At 42.1% G+C, this 23758-nt stretch overlaps 1 protein-coding gene across 4 annotated transcripts in view; it reads left to right on the top strand.

The window, feature by feature from the left end:
* Positions 1-21866, top strand: part of cbfb (core-binding factor subunit beta) — a 28747-nt gene extending 6881 nt beyond the window's left edge. Inside the window, exons 4-7 of one of the 4 annotated variants that reach the window (XM_085461114.1) lie at positions 14786-14902; positions 14991-15086; positions 16204-16265; positions 21035-21097. In XM_085461114.1, the coding sequence (XP_085317240.1) occupies positions 14786-14902; positions 14991-15086; positions 16204-16233 (243 nt within the window). In that variant the 3' untranslated portion in view covers positions 16234-16265; positions 21035-21097. Of the gene's footprint in view, positions 1-14785; positions 14903-14990; positions 15087-16203; positions 16266-21029 lie in introns of all 4 variants that reach the window. The other 3 variants (XM_085461113.1, XM_085461111.1, XM_085461110.1) reach the window with 3 other exon arrangements.
* The last annotated feature ends 1892 nt before the right edge of the window (positions 21867-23758 follow it).

Genomic DNA, 23758 nt, shown 5'->3' with positions numbered 1-23758 from the left:
TTTTAACTGCTTGCAAAACAATTGGTGCAGGCGAAAACTTTTCAAAATGAAATTACAGCACAGGGTAACTTTAGATATAAATGGGGTTATCGTTCTTGTAGTTCTCCTGATCCTTTCTCTGTTCGTTATTCTTTTGATTTTATGCCAACATCCATACTGCATCTCCTTTTTTCACTCTGCCAGCTGGACTTAGATCCAGATCCTTTGGGTCCCTAAGTTAGATAAATGGTAAAGAAAATGGGTCCACCCAACCCTCCGTCCACTCCCGGTATGTTTTGCACATATCCTCACTCCCACGCTGTGGGCTTCATCCCCCACTCCTTTACTCACTCTCATCCTCACTTCATTGCTCTACCCCTCCATTTCTCCCCTTTTCCCGCCTTCGTTTCCAAACACTGATGGTGCCAAACCAAAAGAGTGGCACAGCCAGGTTAAACTTGGCGACTGAGCATATGGTGTGTGTGTGTAAGAAAGAGGGAGAGAGGCAGGGAGTGTAGAAGTTACAGGCTCTCTGTTTTGCTGCAGGCTAATGGGAGCCAGCTGTGGAGGAGGTTAATTTTAGTGTTAGCTGCTAAGTTGCTAGCAAGCCTCTGAACAGGAACTGTAGCGCCGGCAGCAGCTTCGTCTGAAACAGACTACAGCACGGTTCTTATTTTAGAGTTTTGGAGCATTTAAAATGTCAAAACTTCCCCGGTCACTATGTTTCGGTTTGACTTTGCGTCGCGCTCAGCGTTGGATTGGTCTATCTGGGTCAGCCGTGCCTTGTTCAGAGGCAGGTGTGACCTGAAAATTAAACCCATTTCTAAATAAATGTTGGCTGATTAACGACAAAACAACTACACTATTATTTAAGTTTCAAATACTGAGTGGTGCTTTCTTCTGTAATCAGAGTAGTACATCGTGTTTAAGCACATTACCTTTATCGTTATTCACATAAATATGTGATTTGTTAGATGCTTGTTAAGTCATTTTTTTGTTCATGAAAGTCCTTAAAAATCGCTTTTCCCCTTCGTTGATTCTTTCGTGGGAGTAACCACGTTTCTAAAATGGATATCTGCCTTTCTCGCCACATTCCCATCCTCCTCCTCTACTCCTCTACTCTGCAGCTTTTAACAGGACAGCTCGAGACACCGCCTTTTTCATTGACCCAAAAGAATCGAGGTGAAGAGGCCATAACACCGTTGGGTTGCTGTACTTGTTCGGACCCAAGGTGCTAAAGTAAAGGTGCTCTTTTGGATTGAGATGTGATGATTGTGCAGTCCACTTGTTGTCAGCAGTGTCACCAGTGTTGTGGCTTTCTGCTGCTGTAGTACATCTGTGTGAGGGTTTGGTGTATTGTTATTCAGAGATGCTCTTCTTGGTTGTTACAAGAGGTTTAATAGTGTGGATGCCCTCAAAGGCATCCACACTATTGAGTTCCTGTTTCTCTTTATTCTTTATTCCACTATAATCTAGTTGCTTCCGTATGTTTTTTGGCACTTAACTACTCCCTCAGTTTTCAGCCAATTTTCACCGTTCAAACTTTTAAAAATTCTGCTGTTTCTGCTAATGGGTACAATGACTTTTGGTGCTCATAACTTCTATACTTTTTGAGATATTGAATTTTTTTTTTTGCAATATTTTTTGTCCATTTCTTCCGCATTATAAGTGGGGTCACTGATTTTCCTCACTGGGTTGACTGGTGTTTTAGCTCATTGAGATGAGCAGCTGTTCTCAGACTGGGAGGCCCGGGTTCAAATCCCGCTTATGGCAATATTTCTTTCAGTTAACAGTTTAACTTTTTTAACTCTTTTCAACACAAATTTCAGCTTTTTCACCAATTTATTTTCAGCTGTTTTCAGAAAAAAACTCTTTTGAGCAGAAATTCTGCTGATTCACCTCTTTTCTGCAAAGTTTTCAGCCTTTTCACCTCTTATCAGCACAATTCTCAGCCGCTTCTGCTCATTTCAGCAGAATTGTCAGTCTCTCCATCTCTTCTTTGTGAGAATAAGCTTGGCTCAGTGCGATGAGTAGCTGCCTTGAGACCAGGAGGGCCAGGTTCGAATCCTGCTCATGGCAACATTTTTTTTTTTCAGCAACAATTTTCTGCTTCTTCACCGCCATACAACTTTTTGCAAGTTTTCAACTTTTTCAGCTTTTTCAGCAGGCAACTTCAGCATTAAGGCATCCACACAGCATTTTCGCAGGAAATGCAAATTTTTCTAGTTGCAGTTGCCTTCTCCTCCTGACCTCAGCATCAGTAAGGTACTTTTGCCAAAGCTGCTGCTCACTGAATACTTTCTCCTTTCTTTACTTTTTATTGTGATACATTCGGATGCTCTTTTGCAGGATGTCCTGAGCATGTCTACGCGCCTAAATGCATTGATCTGCTGCCATGTGAGCGGCTGATTAAATATTAGCATTAAGCAGAAGTTGAACGGGTGTGCCTAATAGAGTGAATTTTTTGCGTGTGAAGACGCAGAAAAACTAACTGAAAACCTGTTCATGAACCAGGCCATTTTCAGTCATACGTGTATGAACTGTAAAGGTCTAGTTGTGTGAATGCTGTGTGATGGTTTTCAGCGCTGAGGCTCCGTCTCTGTTAAGTGTTCTGACTTTGATCCGGTACGACGAGCCTGCACTGACACTTTTTCTTCTGCTGTGAGAAGTAATCAGATCTGCAAAGTCGTCGAGCTTGCAACCCAAAAAACTTTAAAGGATCGTCAGGTGATAACTTACCGTTTGTCATGACAGCACAACTGATGGCAGTTAACTCCACTTTTTATATTAATTCACACCACAAATATGTCGCACACCCAGTGGGCCTTACTTTCTCTTTGTTGGTGCCTCTCCGTGCCAAATGATTAGATACTATTATTGTGCCTGCAGATAAAAGTTGTTCCAGATCGATAGGAGTGAATAGAAAATATGGCAAATATGGACACAGCTGTTGATGTATGTTATTGCACCGTCGCAGCTCCACGCCAAGAGTAAACGGACAACTTTTGAGTCATCGACAGCTTTCAGAAGAAGAATGTTCGCAATCATAGTCACTCTAGAAATGTCGCTCTTTTTAGGTTAGATACACAACAGTGGTGCAAATCAGCTGCTGCAGAAAGTGGACATTTCAAATGAAGTCAATGTCAGAATTACACTGTACACTGTGATGGATGCAAAGTGCTTTGGCTTCTTTGATCAATGTGAGAAGACGCCAGCTGTGAACCTAAATGTGCATTTCAGTGTGTTTGTCTGCTTTGTGCTCCAACCTCAGAGTTGTTTTCAAAGATGGTGAAAAAGTTCTTCCAGATGGCAGCGATCTCTCTGACACACAAGCCCTCGCAAATCATTTCTTATCTGACGCCTCTGCTGCCCTCTAATTTATTCATCGGCTTTAAGCCTCCAGGACTCTGTCACAGCAGCATCAAGTGTGCGTGCATGTGTGCGTGCGCGGTGTGCGGTGTTATGTTTCCCTCTGAACGGAAGCTGTGCCATCGGTGCGTGACTTGTCAGTGACATCATCAAAGCCAGACCACTAATTGGTTCCCTCTGCTACTGCTTCTCTTCATCCAAGCCTGTGTGTGTGTGTGTGTGTGTGTGTGTGTGTGTGTGTGTGTGTGTGTGTGTTACTTCTCAGACAGCCCGAGTGGCTTTTCCGTTCATTTTAATGAAGGTTGTTTGATTGAAATAAGTTAAAGTAAACTTTGATCTGAGCCCCACAGAGACACACATCCACACACATCCACACATCCACACACACATCCACACACATCCACACATCCACACACACATCCACACACATCCACACATCCACACACACATCCACACACATCCACACACACACATCCATGTGCTTCTCCTCCCACAGAGTATCATGTTTCCTGCTCAAGGGCTCAGATCAATGACCACACCCACTCCCACAATGCACTGTTCTGTCTAGTGTCCTCTGTTTGCATGCTCTTTGTGCGCGTCCCCGTGCTGCATGTTCACATCGTGTCTTTGTGTTTGAATGGAGCTCTCTTTCTGGACTCGGGCTTGAACAGAGCGCGAGCTCACTCTGGTGAGGAATCCAGCACGAGTGTGTCAGTCCCATTCCTCTGCTCTTAGTCCTTCTCTTCCAGTAAACGTGTGCTGAGCTGGAACAAAGTATGTGCAACAGTTCACCTGTGTGTTTCTGTCCCTGTGAGCCTCAGATGTCCTGACGCGATCGCACACTTTTCTCTTTCCCGTTGCTGTTTTTATTGTTTTCCTGCCTCTAAAGAAGGACAGCCAGTGTTCTGAGTGGAAATGTTTTATACGTTATGCAGTTTTATGTGTACTTTGTACCTCTGAGTTATTCTTCTTTTTTTAAGCTTAGGGTTCTCAAAATGTGGTCAGCGGGTGCACTGGCAGCATTTCACGTGCCCTGAAAGCACATCAAGGAAAGAATTCACTTCTGCTCATTTCATTCATTCATAATTCACGTTCAGAACGAGGACAAAGGTGAATGTGCTCTTTTGTTGCCGTCATCGCAGCGCCCTAAGCCTTCCTAACATTGACAAATACAGCTGGTTTTTCAGAAATCTCAGCATCAACAACAGTTAAAGTGTGAGCCAGCACAGAAATTTAGTGAGCAGTGTTGAACCACCATCCTCGTAAAAGACGCATTAACTAACTAAAGGCTTTTCGTGTGTTTGCTTTAGCTTCACACCCAAGCTCACAGAAAACCTTTAAAATGGTTTAAAGGGATATGTGTAGAAAACTCACAGCACGTTGTGATGTGAACTACACTGTTTCCCCATTAACTTACTACACTTTGGTCTCCATCACCTTTGGTTTGCATGTAAGTCTACATGGGAAAAGGGAAACTGCTAAATACTGAGAAGATGCTGGATGAGCACAGATTGGAAGCTGAGCTTTGAAACACGCTGATGTTGGCTGAGCTGCTTCAAACCCGATGAACAGGATCAGCTGCAGTTTGTGGATCGGTGTAGCGGCAACAGCGCGTTTCTCCACAAGAGAACGACGTGCCAAACACAAAGCGATGTCTGCAACATCATTATTTCAAACCTACAAGATGCATCTGTTTTCCTGCATCACAGTAAACATGGCAACCTGTTGCTATTTGGAAAATGTTGCTGCTTTGCTGCGAAGTTTTTTTCTTTGCCTGATCAGATATAAATCATTTTCTTGTTTGGACATTAAGCTCCGCCCCCACCTCCCCATCCTCCACACGGCTGTCAACCGTGTTGACAAAATCAAGCATGATGAAAATAATAATGTAATGAGAATAGCGAGATACAAAAAACACAAATGATTTGATTCCTGCTCCAGTAGCTGAGTAAAGCAGACTTTCTCCAGGTCACATGACACGGGACGTAACCTTCATCTCCAGGGTTTCTGGCTTTGGACCTCCTCTGATGTCCTGCAGCTTCTCTTCAGTTGCTGGACTGAAAAAAAAACACAAACACAATGCTTTGGAAATCTGCAATCATATCAGATAAACTGTGTCTGCAGAATATTTGGCAATGCAAAATGTGCTGGTGCGTGTCAGCACGTGTGAGTCTTTGGAAAAATATTTAGTACGAGCTCGTGCTCTCTCTTGTTTGTAAGTGCATCTCCAGCATGTGGAAGGATTTGCATGATATTTCCATGAAAGCCATAGGAACATGCCACAGTTTCTGGCCCTCTGGTGCACACAGAAAGGACTTTGCATAGCAATGATGCACATTATGTGTCTCCGGGCAGTTAGAGATTCAGACTGGGGCAGGGCCAAGTCACTCACAATAGAGGCACCAACTGCCAGGAACAATTGTTTTGCAATACAAAGATATGACCTGAAAAAAGTTTCAACATTTTCGCTCTGTGAAAACTGAAAAGTGAGGCCTGTGAATCAGTTTGCACATAGAGAAAAGTTTCTTCTTCGTGGGTTCGTGTTTGTTTGTCTTCACCTTCCTCTCACATCTGTCTCAGATCATTTAGATGGAAGCTCAAAGTCCTATTTGACATCATCCAAGATGACCTGGCAGTTACTGTTTGTCATGTGGTGCGCGTGTGAGTGTGTGTGTGAGTGTGTGTGAGTGTGTGTGCGAGTGTGTGTGTGTGTGTGTGTGTGAGTGTGTGTGTGTGTGTGTGTGAGTGTGTGTGTGTGTGAGTGTGTGTGAGTGTGTGTGTGTGTGTGTGTGTGTGTGTGTGAGTGTGTGTGTGTGAGTGTGTGTGTGTGTGTGAGTGTGAGTGTGTGTGAGTGTGTGTGAGTGTGTGTGTGAGTGTGTCACGTGTTGTTTTGCAGTCTTTATAATTACAGGGTGGAAAGGCAGAAGAAGAGAGAGTGGTCATACAGTAGAAGAGTACCCTGCTATTATACTTCTGTTGCTTTAGCAGGTGTGTGAGTGTGTGTGTGTGTGTGTGTGTGTGTGTGTGTGTGTGTGTGTGTGTGTGTGTGTGTGTGTGTGTGTGTGTGTAGGACAGACAGAGCAGGCTGTATTCAGCAGGGGATTAGAAACAGAAGGCCAGTAACGTGCTTTATCTACACCTGCTGCTGTCACACCTGGCACACACACACACACACACACACACACACACACACACACACACACACACACACACACACACAGGTCTATGACTTTAATCTTTGAGGTGAAAACACTTATCGCAGTTTAACAGTTAAAGGCATGACAGTCAACCTGTACTTTATATGTAACATCATTACTGTCAGCTCTGAGTTTGAGCCTTTTCATAAGCACTGAGTTAGTCATTCATTTGCTTTACATTTTCCTCCATGTTTGAGCCAAAAGTGACCATATTTGGACATGAGGGTGGACTGTGCTAAGCTAGCTCTAGCTAGCTCAGAAAGTACATGTGAGCACATCACACAGTTTCCAGTTATTGCTATTAAAGGTTCATTCGCAGAGAAAAACTGCAGCACTCAGTTTTTACACAGGTTGTTAACAGTTAACCACACAGCAGCTGTATTATGTGTTATATTATTACATTAAAAGAGGTCTTAAAAAACACAAGACGCTTAGCTGAAACCAAGAACACAGCTAGAGGTCACAGCCAACTGCGTAAGCACCAGCCTCATTCGAAGTGGTCAAGCTCTTAATCACACATACTTTTAAGCCTTCGAAGCCTTTAAAGCAGGGGTGGGGAACTCCAGGCCTCGACGGCCGGTGTCCTGCAGGTTTTAGATGTGTCCTGATAAAATGGGTAAATGAGCTCCTCAACATGTCCTGAAGTTCTCCAGAGGCCTGGTAATGAACTAATCATGTGATTCAGGTGTGTTGACCCAGGGTGCGATCTGAAACCTGCAGGACGAGGCCTGGAGTTCCCCACCCCTGCTTTAAAGTAAACCCCACAGAGTTGTCATGGAGCTGCAAGCTGGCTTTTTGTACCAGGCTGTAAGTTTGTCGATTTCTTTGTTAAAGTTGGAGGTCTTTAGGGACTGACTCAAGCATGAATCCAAGGACCTGCAGTTTTTGGCACGTCTGTGTAAAATGGTGTAGTTTTACACCTCTGGAGACGGGAAATTGGTTTTAAATCGTTTTGTAGTTAGAATCGATTTTAATGTTATTGCATGCATAACATGGCTGCAGGATCAGTCTGTGTGACTGTAACCATGAAGGTGAGCACAGCTGTTTTAGCGCTTTATGGTATTTTCCTTTGCATCATTATTAGCATAATGATTCTGAGTATATTTCAGTGGATTAACCATTTCTGTCTGGTTTCATTGACTGATCACTATGGTTTCAAAACGACCTACATCAGCGATATCACAGCGTGTTCATGTTGATAACCAGAGATGGGCAGTAGCGTTACTGTAATCCCATTACTTTTTTCAAGTAACGAGTAAAGTAAGGGATTACTATTGCAAAAACGGTAATTAGATTACCGTTACTTTCCCGTAGGAACGCTGCGTTACTACGTTACTAAACCGTGATTTTTTGCGAGAATGTCTCACGACAGTGACGTAAGCGAGTGCGACGTTGGTGACAACAGCTGTGTGCAGATCAACAGTGGATCACATATCGAGTGCAGAGAGAGTATGAGCGTGCAGCGTTTAAAGTGTGGAAGTACTGACCTTACTTTGAGTTTGATTCCATAAAAAGTGACAAAAACATTAGTGTCCGCTGTGCGTGGGAAGAAAACTTCTTTTTACAGCGAAAAAACCCCTAAACTTCCAACAAGCACCGAGTAGCTACGACGTAATGGGAAACTCACAGAGAAACTCGCGGATTCTTCCACTGACCGCGGCACACCTGCACCAGGGTAAACCTCCGCCTACCCCACTCCTGCTTTACAGGTGAAAATAGAGCAACAGGACCGCTGAGTCTTTGACTTTATTTATTTTCTGCTGTGTTTTACTTGCATCTATTTGAAAGACTGAGTGTAAACACAAAAATATTTTATTTTATGTGCTGGAATGTGCAGAAAATAGGTTTAAATGTTAAACTAATTTCTTCCAGTCAGAGAATGTTGCATATAATTAAATGTTTGCTTGAAGCATAAAGTTAAAAGATTAAAACTAATAAAACAAGTTTTAAAAAGAGACTTTTCCATTTGATTACATTTTGTATGATGGATTATGCAGAAAAAGTAGAATTGGGCTGAAAGATCTATCGCTTTATCACCTCTTCAGGTTGTAAATCGTGTTTTTAAAAAGTAACTAAGTAACTAAGTAACTAATTACTTTTGAAAATAAGTAATCAGTAAAGTAACTGGATTACTTTTTGGGGGAGGTAATCAGTAATTAGTTACTGATTACTTTTTTCAAGTAACTTGACCAACACTGTTGATAACTATTGAGCTTCGATCCATCGATCTTTAGACTAAAATCCTAAATCTATAGCTATATCACTAAAGCACTTCTGGATGGATGCAAACTGCATTTCGTTGCCCTGTACCTGTGCATGTGCAATGACAATAAAGTTGAATTCTATTCTATTCTATCCTAAACTCTTTCCAAACGTCTCCCTCAGCTTCTCTGCTTTAACTTCCAGAGATGAGAAAACGAGGTCTGCTGGCTGTGAAAAGGCCGTCGTGTGTGCTGTGGATGAATCAGGAATGATTCATGTGATGTGCACTTTATTATCCTCGCAGCTGTCCTGAGACTGTTTTACAAAATCCCTCCATTCTTCAGAGCAGTCCGTGGTCCTGTATCATACGAGGCGATCACATGGGTGATGAGATAAAAGGAGCGAACGGGGAAAGCAGGCAGAAAAGAAAGCATCTGGCTGCTGACTCAGACGCACACAAGGGCACGTGTTTATTGTGTGAATAACACACACACAGATTTCCACATAGTCACTACAGATTGTCTTTAATCTAAATCACACACACACACACACACACACACACACACGCTGGTGTTTGAGTGACTCTTTGTAATCGACACATTCAACCCCCCAGACACTGATGTTACATTCTTCTGGATAATAACATAATTACTGCACTAAATCAGTCGGTGCCTCCAGCTTAGACAGTAGACACACACACACACACACACACACACACACACACACACACACACACACACACACACACACACACACACACACACACGCCTGAAAGCAAAAAAGTTATGCGCTGAATTGTGGCGGAGGAATTAAAGAAGGCACGTTTTTGTGTTACTCGAATGTGTTTGCGTGTGCATTGACATGTGTAGGAGAGACGCACTGCCACAACTCAAAGGGCTGAAACACAGATACCCATTGTGATCACACACACTTTGTGGGCACTGGTCTGTGTGTGTGTGCGCGCTGTAGTGGGTTGTTGTGCTGACTAGATGGTTGGCATCAGGCTGAATGAAGGGCAGTATGCCAACACATCTCCCTCCATCTGCGTCACGCAATGTCTGCCAACATATACTCTGCCTTTCTCTTTGTTACACACACACACACACACACAATCTCAAAAGCACTTACAATAACCGGCGGCTCGGTGGATGTGTTAGCATGTGATACGTCTTTGCTTGGCTCAGTTTTTTCTGACAAAGTGGAAGAAAATACGATAATTAGATTTCTATTCTTTACACAAATGCAAATATTCACAGAAGAAATATAATTCACACTCATTCACAAACGAACTGGTTGTTCCTGTCACGTACAATCCTCATCAGCGGTCAATAACACATGAGGAGAATTAGTTTAAACCAGTCAGAGTAACATGTCACAGTGAGCAGAGATGATCCACAAACACACCTGTGAAGGTCACAACAGGTCAGTCAGGATATTTCACCAGCCATCCAATCACTGAGGCTACGTTCACGCTGCAGGCGAAAGCGCATCAAATCCGACTTTTCTGACCCTCTGCGACCATCTGTCCGATCATGGTCTGACAGTGTGAACGGCACAAATCTGATATTTTCAAAGCCGATCTGGGTCACTTTGGTATGTGGTGCTGAATCCGATACATATCTGATGTTTCAGAAAGCGACTGCTGTTTGATGGTCATGTCGCATTAAATCCGTCTTTTACGTCACTGACACAAGACAGACGCCAATTATCAGCGCCGGAGAAGACATCGCGAACGCTTCCTGGCCATCCGGTGTAGATGTCAGTGAAACTGTTGGGAAGACAACGTGAACATTTTATTTGTTGTGTATAATCTGCAGAGTCTGACAGAAATCTGCAGCTAGAAGCAGCGCTCCTCTCTTAAACAGCAATAAGGATCATTATTAGGTTATTTACATTATTATGTAAATATTATTATGTAAATTATTATGTAAACTGTCATTTACATTATTATGTAAATAACAAAATAATTTAAAGCAAAAAATTGGGAAACGTAAAGTCCGAAGTCTTTATATTAAAGGGCCATCAGTCAAGCAATGCTGTTTGCTCTGGGTCTAAACAGAGCGCGTTTGCTGTCGCATTTTAGTTGCAGTGTGAACAAGCACACAAAAAAATCGGATTTGATCAAAAAATCGGAATTGAGCATTAAGACCTGCAGAGTGAACGCAGCCTAAGTGACCTCTTCGTGTCCATCATCAATCTAAGCTGTGTGAAGTACCAAGAGACAGACGAGAGCGAGCATGATGTCAACGTATGAGTGTGACAATGTTAGCCTCACTCATACGTCTGCATTTCTATGGATGGATAAGAAGCAGTACAAAAAAGATGCTGATTGTGACTCTATAATATCATCAGGAGAACCCCACCAAAGACCAACGCACACACGTGCACTCACACACTGGTTTAAAATAAGTCGTAATTACTTAGCAAGAACCACACGACACTGCACCTATTCAACCAAACGTTAAAAGCAATTTACAAAAACGGAAAGAAGACAAAATATTCACTTAAGAAATAAATATATATATATTCAGTGCAATGCTGCGAGATTCCTGTGTTGAGGATTTAATGTTAGAGTCCAAAGAGAAATCGATCTGATCGGAGAAAAAGACAAAAGAAGCATTTTGACCTCAATGGAAATAAATCCAACACATCTCAGATTGTCACAGGCTCCACTGGAGACTCGCTGGTATAAAATCTAACATTCGAATAATGAAAATGATGAATCATTTTACAACTACAGCTTTTACAGGCATCACAGCACAGATTTGCCTTTGCATTACAGCTCACAGAGATGATCCTATCAAAGAGATAGTACGATTTGAAAGGCCATGGACTCAAAATAGTGAATGATTTCTCTCACAAAATGCCCAAACTCCAAGTAAAAGAACAAAATCGAGCCAAGGAAACTGTTTTTCATGCTTAACATCACTTAATAGAAGTCTGTATGCACGCTCAGCCCTTTAACACAGAAACAGCAGCGGCGCCCTGGTAAATGCACGGTTATGGGAAACCATGTGAAATATATTTAACCTCAGTAAACTTCACGTGTGATGACGAAGCACATAGGCACATGTGGTTTTAGAGTCTGTTTGTTCTTACAAGTGAAAACGTGAAGTTTGCTTCAAATGTTGTTGTGAGGAAGACTCACAGTGGATGGTCGCACTTTATAAAGTATGTGTAACTCTTACCAGTTAAATCAGTACATACATAGTCTCTGAGACCAAGAATAAGGCAACGCTTCACTGAGTGGTTCGCATTTCCACTGGATTTCACTCTGCTTGTTTTTCATATTCACTGCAGTGTGTGAGTTCTCCTGTCTTCACGTGTGTGTCTCAGTAAATGGATGTGGGGGTTGACATGGTTCTCTCTCAAAAGGAAGTCTGTGGTCGGGCCGTTTCTACATATTTTCCCCTCACACACACACACACACACACACACACACACACACACACACACAGACACACACACACACACACACACACACACACACACACACACACACACACACGTGCGTTTTCCCTGTCAAGCTAAATGAAGCTTTCTTTTAAAAGCAATATGCAGCCCCACAGATGTGGAAGCCATTCCTCTTGCTCTCTCTTGCTTTCACACACACACACACACACACACACACACACACACACACACACACACACACACAGACACACACACAGACACACAGACACACACACTGACACACACACACACACACACACACACACACACACACAGACACACAGACACACACACTGACACACACACACAGACAGACACACTGACACACACACACACACACACACACAGACACACAGACACACACACTGACACACACACACACACACACACACACACACACACACACACACACACACACGTGCGTTTTCCCTGTCAAGCTAAATGAAGCTTTCTTTTAAAAGCAATATGCAGCCCCACAGATGTGGAAGCCATTCCTCTTGCTCTCTCTTGCTTTCACACACACACACACACACACACACACACACACACACACACACACACACACACACACACACACACACACACAGAAAAACATTCACTCGAATAAACACAAAAACCCACAGTCTCTTGGGGTGCGGTCTCCCCTGCAACCCCGGTGCAGTGTGGGTAGCTGTCGTAAAAGAGGTCCTGTGAGAGAGCGTCCAAAAATAGCCTGAGTAAAAATGCAGGACCATAAAGCTCACCCAGTGTCACTCAGAGAAATCCAGTCATCTGTGTGTCTGTGGATGTGTTTAAGTTTTGTTCATTCATACCAAAATACTTATTGATGTTGATAAAAATAGCCCCTCACAGCTTCCCACCCTGACAAATACACTCTCTGCATCTGTCAGAGGTGCTGCTTCATTGGGTTACAGACATCAGAGTAAAGAAAAGGACGAAGGCTGAGTGTCCTGCATCGTACATTATGAACTCTTTTGGCTGAAATAATTTCTTAAATCTTGTGAAATTCATTGTTTAGTCTGACTGTGTTTTAACTAACTGACTGTTTTTGGCTGCTTCTTCGGGGTTTTGCCTCAGTTCAGGGCGCTGCAAACAAGCTGATACTGATTTATTAGATATGGGTTTTTATTGATCTCTGAGGGCCTTTCTCAGGAGCACAAAGACTGGTAGAATGAGCCCAGTATGTTTTTGAGGAAGGGAGAAATGTGATCAAATATAAGCGTTTTTAAGACATATTGAGGCAGAGGTATCTTTGGCCACAGCAGGCAGCTACACCCTGAATATGCTGCCTGCCCAGCAAGTCAAACAAAGTTAGACTAGACAGGAAATAAAGTGTTGCGTTTGAGCTTTTGGTGTCGTGTGTTTTCTATTCCTCAAGTATTTTGATGGAACCCAAAAAAACTCTAATTATTTTTTTATGTATTGCCAAATACTGAGAAGTAGTTCAGTTTGCAGCTACTTGAACAGCAAATCCAAACAGAGAAATAGTTTTGTGATCCTACAGATGCGAACGTGGTCTAAACTCAGTTCGTGCATACATGCAGACTGTGGCATACGCACCCTGACCACAGCCTGATCCTCTCCCAACGCACTGTGCTGCTCAGCAAACAAGGGAGAGACGAGGGCTCATGAAATATAAGTGAGCACTTCTAGTCCCTTTATTATCACAGCTATTTCACCTCTCTCACTGACGGAAAGACAAAACAGAGACAAAACAAGGTCAAAGAAGAGTGACGTGGACAGTCTACTATCGATCGGCTAATGTTGTTCCGTTTCTCTTTCTGACTTAACTGAAAACACGTGACATTTGAGGCAAGATTACATTTATTTTCAATGAATAATGAAAGGGATGAAAGCTGTGCAGTCTAATGTCTGAATGAGACCATTAAAGAAGCCGCAGACCTTTTCCAGAGGCTTTGAAATTCAAATGCCTCTAAAAACGAACACAAAGAAGATGTTTTTGATATGCGACACTCACGTTTGATCATTTTAGCTACACTGTATCAAAGGAGTGAAAGCATCACTCACACAAACATTCGTGTACATTCAACGACCTCGACCAGTCGCACGTGCACACATCTGTAATTGCAAGTGTGTGCGTGTGTGTGTCATTTAATAGTCCGACACTCAGAGTCTCTGGAGAGGCCTTGACGTACTTTGTGGTTTTTCTGTTTCACAGACGATGGAGCAGGAGGGGTCAGTGGCAGGAAGGCGTCCACGTCCCAAACTCGGAGCTTTAACAGCCGATAGATTCTGATTTAAAGCCGTCATTTCGAATGAACTCGTGTTCACATGAAGCTGCTGCTCCACCCCAGGGCCAAAGCACAATCCGTGCACGCCCAGTGTTTCTGTCGTGAGGAGCAGATAACACATCTTTGTGTGATTCTTACAGAAAGAACTGATGTACTTTTAATATGACTGACTGCCATCTGCCTTAACAGCTTAGATGTAACTGTGATTACATGAGAGGAGTTTGAACAACACCATAAGCGCCGCAAATACTTAACCAATGTCACAACACATATTGGTTGCTATTTAAAATGGCAAATGTGGACATTAATGTGGTTCTCGCGCTGTCCTTGCAGGTCTATTTAAAGGCCCCTATGATCTTGAACGGTGTGTGTGTGATCTGGAAAGGCTGGATCGACCTACAAAGGCTGGATGGGATGGGATATCTGGAATACGATGATGAAAGGGCACAGGTATCACCAGTTCTGCTTTTTACTCAAATGTCTTTTCCTCGTCAGGAAACCAACTACGATCTTTCTTTGTTGTCGTTTGTGCTCGCAGCACGAGGACGCTCTGGCTCAGGCCGCGTTCGAAGAGGCTCGACGCAGGACGAGAGACTTTGAGGACAGAGAGCGATCGCACAGAGAGGATCTAGAGGTGAGAGACGAGGGATCGCCGACTATTTATGTTGACTATTTATCTCAAATTTCTACTTTATCTTGAAATCTTTCTCAGTCTTGCAAAGCCGGTCCCAAATGATTCTGTTGTGGTGAACAAAACAAAAAAACCTCTCATATATGTAAAGGTTGGAAACGTGACTCGTGCAGTAGTGTTTCATGCTGGGCCTCTCAGTGATGGCTATAGTAGCTGTAAAGCAGTACAGTGAACACAAACTGCAGCTCTGGAGGTCGCAACAAAGCTTGACGTGTAATTATTTTTTACGGTGCATTTTAGTGTGAAAAAGAGAATTAAATGGCAAAACGGCTCCTGCTCTTTTTGCCCTCTAACATATTTATGTCACAGACTGGCTTTGCAGGACTGGACAGAGCAAACAGCATCACCAACACAGCTTGCTTGTAGTGCAGTTTCTTGTTTGCAACTCTGAAAATAAATTGGCTCACTGAAAATGATTTTGATCCTCTGCTGAATTTTCTCACAGATGCTTTCAGACGCTGAAAGTAGAAAAGTATCAAAGTGAATTAAAAGTAGAAATGTATCAAGAGTGTAATATATATCTGCAGCATCAAATTTGTAGTATCGCTTTCCTTGCTTAGTGCTTGGGGTTGTGTGATGTGTGCTTGTGTTCTGTAGTTTGTTTTTAATTATTATTCTTTTTCTTTAAAGATTATTTCTGTAGTTTGAACCGTAGGTTTAGTGCATGATCAGTTTGGCGGTAATTCTAATCTGATAATTGATCTGACTTGATATTCATGAACTATTGAATGACTACAGTTTTGTCAGGTTTCCCAAAAGCCTCAGAAGGGAAAGTAGTTTGCTCATTCTGTGCATTCCTTTGAGAAGTTTAATTGATGCAAACTTGGCAAAACAAGGTGATGTGTTCATTTTAGTAGTTCAAATGTGACCTTTGAACTGCACGTAGATGCTATAAACTGATTTCTAAACTGAGATTCTGTAGGTTTGAAATTTGAAAGTGTCCCAAATGCATTTCATTGCTTGAGACAAACTCACTTTCCCAGCAAGGCTTTGGGGAGATCAGTGGCATCCTTCCTAAGCTGACGCCCTCCGAATGAACCCCAAATTGTTTATTTTTTAGGACCCTGTGGTTTCTAAAATCTGGGACTGATGACACACAGACAGCCAGCAGAAAAGAACAGGGTCTGTGTCCTTCATTTCTCACCATCTATCACACTGTCATGCACTAAACCACCTCGTGTGTGTGTGTGCATGTGTGTGTGTGTGTGTGTCCACAGTTTCATTTGTGTATCTGCATTCTTGTTTTTGTCCATTAATGTCTGTGTGTGTCTCTCAGCACCTGCAGCATTTTCTATGTTTTTATTTCCACACCGTGTGTGTGTGTGTGTGTGTGTGTGTGTGTGTGTGTGTGTGTGTGTGTGTGTGTGTGTGTGCGTGTGTTCATGACTGTGCATGCTCTGCAATGAATTTTATTCCTATAATTTTACTGTGTTTGTTTAATGCTTGAATGGTGTGAGAGACTCGGTGAGCACAATGTGATGTTTCATAGCTAGTTTGCAAAAGGAGACACACAGCCGACTCAGGCACAGCTTTGTGGCACATGGTCCTGCAGAAATGAAAGAAAAGAGAGGCTGAATGTCATCGTGTGAAACAGAAAGAAAGATTTGATCCAGGTTGCCTTTTATGTGACTGAGCTCATGTGGCTTCCCCGAGGCTGCGGCAGAAAAAGGAAACCTTGTGTCTCTCACTAAATCAGTAGAAGCACCATCACTAGCTTCTTTAACACAATGTATAAACGTGTTGTTTCCATATTTAAAATGATTTTGGACACATCGGCAATCAGAGGATGGAAACTGTTCCACTGTGCAGTAAAGTAACCGCACGTGAAGGTCGTGTTACTAAAACGCATGTTTGAGATGGAGCACATGAGCACATTGTTGCTATCCTTATCAGTATATATGAATCATAACGTATAAAGCTTAGCTTCATACATATGGAGATCAAAATAATATAAATCAATAATAAAATGATAATAGCTCACGTGATTTTATATCAAAGAAAAAATGTGCACTGACCCTGAGGAAGAGTCGTGGCTGTCTAAAAGCAACGGCCCCACAGATGATTTTACATTTCAATTCTTGTTTCATACCAAAAGAATCAGAGTTTGTAGAGTTGCTAGAAACAGCAGCCACAGCTTTTTGTTGTTTTCTCTGGGTGTGCCTGACGAGTGTTGCTGAATAGCTGCACAGATTCAGCCTCTGCATTTCTGTGGTCTGAACTCCACCTCTCCATCTGTCTCTCTTTCTCTGTAACTCTCTGTGTCTCGCTAGCTGGTGATCGAGTTATCTCTGTGTCCTGTCTGAGCTTCAAAGGCAAAGTTAATTTCTTCTTCTCTCCGACAGAAGAGAAAGAAAAAAATGAGCTGAGGCAAAATTCTCGTTTCTTTCCTCTTTTTCAAAATAGAAAGGGGAGGGAAATTTGATTGTTTCACCTGTACTGGAAAACACACATGACGATAAGAAGATTAGGCCGATTAGTAGGTTAAGAAAATTATGTTGCTCCAACTTTGGGTTGAGAAGTTTTCAAATAGATCAGCAGCAAAACGTTGACGTCTTTTTTCTCCTGTGAATGCTGATTGAATATAAAAGACCAGTCATTTTGGGAGACACAGCATTTTTCATCCAAACGCAGCGATATTCCAGTTACTCAAGGTCAAAGGGTGCCTGTCACAATGATGGATGTATAAGCAATAGATGCATTTTTAATACTGCATGCATACACACACGTGGTGTGTTTAGCTATCCCTGTGAGTGCTCGCCCTTTGCTGCTCCTGCACAAATAATATTATTTTACACATGCGCCGTCCAAACACTCAGTGCTGACTTCTGTTTGAGTGAATCGATCGGAGCTCTGACACTTTGGATGTACTGGACACTCTAATTGAACAGTGGGAATCGGGATCCTGTGAAATCCTGACGCACGCTGATCCATCTCCCAGTCCGGTTACATTATGTGATAAAATGAGCTAATGTACAGCAGACTAATGGGACAAGAGCAGGAGCGCCACAGAACTGACAAACATCCGGTTTTCTTCCGTGCACAAATGTGATTTTCCAAAATATAAACACGCTGCCAAAAACCCCACGCTTAGCTGATGCTGTCAGTCCAGGTGGTTGTGTGTTTGTGATTGTGTTTACTGATAAGAGGGACAGTTATTCTGCTGTTGTTTCAGATCAGTTCAAACAAGTAGAATTTAGTTTCAAAAGCAGAGTGAATCGAGCCAACCAAAAGCCTCTTTATGCAGTCGGCCTGTTTAGCCTTACGTACCGGGTGAGTGATAGCAAAACCTAAACATGCGATTTGCTCATGAGCACATCTGTTGCACCGGCCTCAGTGAAAGCCTAACCTCTATTCTCACTTTAAGGCAAACCTACACCCGACGTGTGAAAATGTGACGACTGGCCGAGGGTCCCCTTCGCTACGATGTCCTCACGTCAGCGGTTTAAAACTCAATCGGGTCCCCACTAGGATAGCTAGACAAGTGCATTCACACACAGTCACACGTGCACTCCAAGAGCAGAGAGATTTGGTGGTGAATGATGAGCTGCCACTAAAAGCATTAATATATCATTAGTATTGATTGCCATCAGACCCCCTGCTTTGACTTACACACACACACAAATACTGTACAGGCACACATGCACAAACTCGCAGATACAGCACATTTGCTCCAAGTTTATCAAGACACACACACACAAACACGCACGTGTGCACACTTGACACACTATTGAATTGTGGTTAAGCAGCCTATAGTGGTACAGAAGGCTCGCATCTTTACGTGGATCAATACAGAGAGCTCTTCTGGCCTTATGATTACTGAGGACCACTCCCTTCTGCAGAGACAAACACTCGCTCAAGCTCTCGCTGTCTGATTAAAATCTTGCTTGTTTCCTGAGATTTTGGATAAACGAAGGTGTGTTTAGTCACATATTTAACTGCTACGTGCTGTTAATGTTAGAGGGAACAGTTTGTTTGTTTTTCATTTTTCAATTTGACCACTGAGAACACAGAGCAGCAACATGTCCTCAGCCAAATAATGTGAGCACCAAAACAACACATTTCAAAAGTACAATTAGCAGTCTTCTTCCTTATCACACACACACACACGTAAACAAGCATCACATCGTACCCGGTGCTCTTCTCAGAGCAGATTCAGTGAGAGCATTTCTGAAAATGACCTTTGCTTCATAGCAGTAACTATGATTGTAACTGGTTTTTAACTACCAACAAGCAGGTACTGGAAGCAAGTTGCATCACAACTCTGTAAGTAAACAGCTGGCCAAGTAAACGCAAAACACAAATACTTACATTATGTGCTCCGTTGTTAAAGGTGCTTATTATTCTTAATGTTTTACATCATCTTGCATCTAAAACACGAGACTGTCATAGTCACGATGGTTTATCTGTAATAGCTATCGAGTTCAACCCAAACCTTTTGCCTCAGTATCCCAGTTTTCTTTGGGTTTCTCCGATTGGCTCTGAAAAAAGCGACAGAATAATCCAATATGACATTTTCTGGGGAGTACATACGCACATGGCACAGATGGTGCTGTGTGATCAATTAACTCAGCTTTGATGCAAGTCAGTCTAAATGAGCCACGCATTAATATTTGATGGTTGCAGCGTTGATAGAACAACAGAAAGCTTTCCAGAGGAGACTGACAGGGCCTGGAGTCAGTCTGGCTAAGAGGAGTTAAAATGGTAGCATGACATAGTGTGTGTGTGTGTGTGTGTGTGTGTGTGTGTGTATGCTGCTATTATCGTGAGTCACTGAGATGACACAAACTACATTCCTCTTGAACTAAGCAACCCTTTACTATCTCTGTCTGCATTTCTGTCTGCTCTGCTCTCTGCTTCACCTCTCCCCCTTCTTGCTCTCAGTTGACCCCTGCTAAACTCCCCCAGCTATCACTTAAATGTAAACCTACAACCACAGGTTTTTTGGTTTTTACACCAAGAGACCATGCTACGGCGCAACAAACACGCGGACACTAAACCCACATATTTTTAAAGGCCTCGTCTCTCGACCCAATAATCTGCTTTGTTAGTGTGTTTGTCTGCGTCAGCCAGTTTATCTCTCTGCCTCTCCTGCCTGTCTGCCAGTTACCTCAACTAAAATATCAACATCGGTAAAGTGTATAAACAGCAGCACAGTCGTGCTGTAATGAAGCTCTCTGAGTACCTCTAATGGCAGTTTGGGGTATTGCAACTTTCTTTTGTAATTCTGTGTGTGTGTAGAGTCTTTTCAACATGAAAATCAGACTCTGTGTAAAGATTCTTACCTCAAGTGAAGCTTGGCATGTTTGCTGTTGCCATGGTGCTGGGGGCGGGTCAGAGGTGGCCATATTTGGATGAGAGCGGCTGAGTTATCACATAATGTTAGCGAGCTGCAATCATAGACTGTATGGGTCCAGTATGCAGACACATGCCTTGTAATTAGTGCTACATAAAACACTATTATAAGTTAATTGGAGCCTCTGGCATGTCACTGCATTAGATGATTGCATAAATCACCAACAACACAAATGTTTACTGAGACGTCTCTGTGACTGGAATTAGCAGCGATGAAGGTGAACTCCTAACGTTAAGCCTTAATTAAGTGTTAAAGAAGATTTATAAAGAAAACTTTGCTCTCACAGTGGTCGTAGTGAAAGGCTGTAAATATGTTTACTTCTGTTTTAATTTGGGAGTCTGTGGGCATTGGCATTATTTTGAAGTTCGCCCCAGACTGGAGAAATCCTTACATTTGTTAACATGTGAAAATCTGTACTCAATTTATTGTCTTTTTTCTCTCTCATCCCTTCCTTGCCATCTCTTTCCTCCTGTCGTCTTAACATGCTCTTCTCTTTCCCCCTCTTCCATCCTTTTATCCCTCTCTCTCACCAGTCCAGACGACAGCAGGACCCCAGCCCTGGCTCAAACATGGCCAACGCTGACATGGAACACAAGATGCGCTGAGGAGGAGGAGGAAGTTATGCAAGGAGGAAGAGTAGAGAACCCGTGCCGGCTGTCCATTCACTTTCAATGCAATCAACTGAAAAAGAGTTGAATGAAACTGCAGTTGTAGATCAGTTGTTTCTAACGATGAAGGTTTCGCGTGATCATTTCTACATGCGACTCGTTTTGTTGTTTTCAATATTTGAATGTAGATGAAAATTGATTGAATTGAAAGTGAATAAAAACCCTCGAAAAAAGGGCCGAGGACACAAAGGACCTGGGCAAAAAGTAGTTATATGAATATTTAAATGTTGAACACGAGCAGTTAATGTTACAGGATATTGTAGATGTGACACGGCTTTCACGGATGTCATTCAGATTTAAAAGCTTTAATATTTTTTGTCCAGGTCTGAAAGAAAATCGATGGATAGGGCTAGTTTTGCATACCAAAATGTATTTTCTATTACTATTACTGTTAAAATAGAGCAAGAGTGGTTGTCAGAGGGCTTTAATGTCATTACGGGGGAGGGAGGGCAGAAGCTGAAAGAAGCAGTTAAAGAGAGTTTGTTGTGGCCTGAGGTCACAGCTTACCAGCATCAAAGGTGTTGGAAAAAATTTAAATAATTTTAAAAAAAGGTTTCTGCATTGTTCAGTGTTGTGTAACACTTAATATTTGTTAGCATGCCCTTGTTTACCCCTATTATACCTAGCTCACGTCCTAAAGCCTGCTGTTTTCTGAGACCAAAGTTCACTTTGCTGGAAAGGGGAGGGGGGGGGGGGGCGGAGGGGAGGGGGGAATAAAAGAAGAGGGAAACTTTACTTGCATTTACTTTTTTTTTTTTTTTAAGATAATTTTGCCAGGCTCTAGGGTTTAACAGCATTTGCTGTACTGTAATGGTAATTATCTATGAAAACATCACTATCATAAGATACCTGTGACGGTGAAATAACAGGTAATGTAGCAACAATCTGAAGGTAAGACAACAACAAATATGCTACAGTATCAGTGGCTCTGGAAGCAACTGGGAAAATTGTGTTTTTCTGGAGAGGGTTGGTCAGTCCGTGTGTCTTTTGTCTTCCAAGGGTTTCATTGATTGGGATACAATCAGTCTTGGCCTTTCTTTAGATGCATGAAACCAAACACAGGCCTGCCTACGCTCGTTGTTGTTCCCCACGTGGCCCGTCTATCATCAGAGCAATCGTTACAGTGCGTCGATTTGGAATAACAGGGTGATTCAAAACCATGTCATCATAGTGCTCCTGCTGCGGACCCCAGCAGGAGCACACAAAGGATCTGTGTCCTCATAGGACTTTTCAGATTTTCAAACCAAATGTCGCCTGTATGAACGATTTTTTTAAAAAGAGGTCGCCGTCTAATGAATCAGATGTATCTCCGAAATCTGGGATTTTTTCTTCTTCTCTTGGTTCATAAAAGATATATTCTATATATTGGAGATATGTGGTTTTCATCGGACAGTGAGCATCTGTCTGATCCATAACAGTTATATAACCCATCCATCCAGATCTGTCACCCAGATATTCCTTATCAGAAAAGGACAATAAAACCTAAATGCAGTCTAGCATCCCGTGTCCTGTTACTGCGTGATGAAATGGTATGTTTTTTGTTTGTTTTGTTATCATTTTTGTTTGTGCGAAAGTCATGATGTTTACTTTTTATATTACTTCTCACTTCTGTATATGTACTCGCTTTTGTTCAGCTTTCAGCTTTCTTATGAAGCAGCAGCGGCTGCTGTGCTTTTCTAGAGTTTAAAAGTACAAAATGTGTCCAGAAATTTGGGATGTTTGAGGACTTTGATGGATTTATTTTCCACATGTTCTTTTATTAATGTTATTATTTTTATTGCATTTGTTGTTATTTTATTTTAGTTTTTTTTTTTTTAAATCCACTTCCTGGGTTAAATACATTGACTGTGGATTAACTTATGTCCTGTTACCAGGCAACATATTTTTTTTATTTTTTGCAGCTGAAAGTTTATTTCAGTTTCCAATGTATTTTAAAGTTAGTACAGTCAACGTTTTCATTATAATTATTATAACCAAGAAAACTCTTTGTTCCTGCCTTTCTTTCTTCTCATTGTTAGCAGTTGTGTCGAGATTGACATAAAATTAGAAAACTCTTCTTTTTGTACATTGAAAGCCACGAGTTTGTAACATTTTACATGATGTTTTGAAGTAATGTTGTTGCTAAGAAATGATAGTTTAAATTAAAATAAAAAGAACAAAAACTCAAACAACGAAAAGAGACTTGAGGAAGTCGTACGTTATTTTTAAGTTAAGGCCTCGGGATCCAAATGATGCCTTAACTTAAAATGATGAAGGACTCATTTTTAACCAAAACTTCACAGAGAGTCCATCCTCTGTTTCCCCTTGCTTCAGGTAAAACAAAATAATACATTCTGGTTTTCAGATATACATGAAAGGATTTAATAACGTTAACCTAAGGTTTTTTTGTCTTCTCTCCCCCATTGGAGAATATTGAGAGCACAGAGAAATGCTTACCTTAGTCTCCTCATACCCTCCAAAGTCAGCTGGCCTTGTGACTCAGTGCTTGATAAGTTCAAGAACGTGGAAAATATATGATCTGTCTGAGGTTACCTTCAGTGGGATAAGTGGTGGATTATGTTGTCTGGGTTTAGCTCGGTGTTATGTTGAAAAGT

Source organism: Copadichromis virginalis, linkage group LG7 (genome assembly GCF_057382275.1).
Source record: "Copadichromis virginalis isolate Kocher_CV1m ecotype Utaka linkage group LG7, C_Virginalis_male_GT1.1, whole genome shotgun sequence".
Classification (NCBI taxonomy): domain Eukaryota; kingdom Metazoa; phylum Chordata; class Actinopteri; order Cichliformes; family Cichlidae; genus Copadichromis; species Copadichromis virginalis.
Note: the sequence above shows the minus strand (reverse complement) of the source record. Positions and strands in the feature narration are given on the sequence as shown.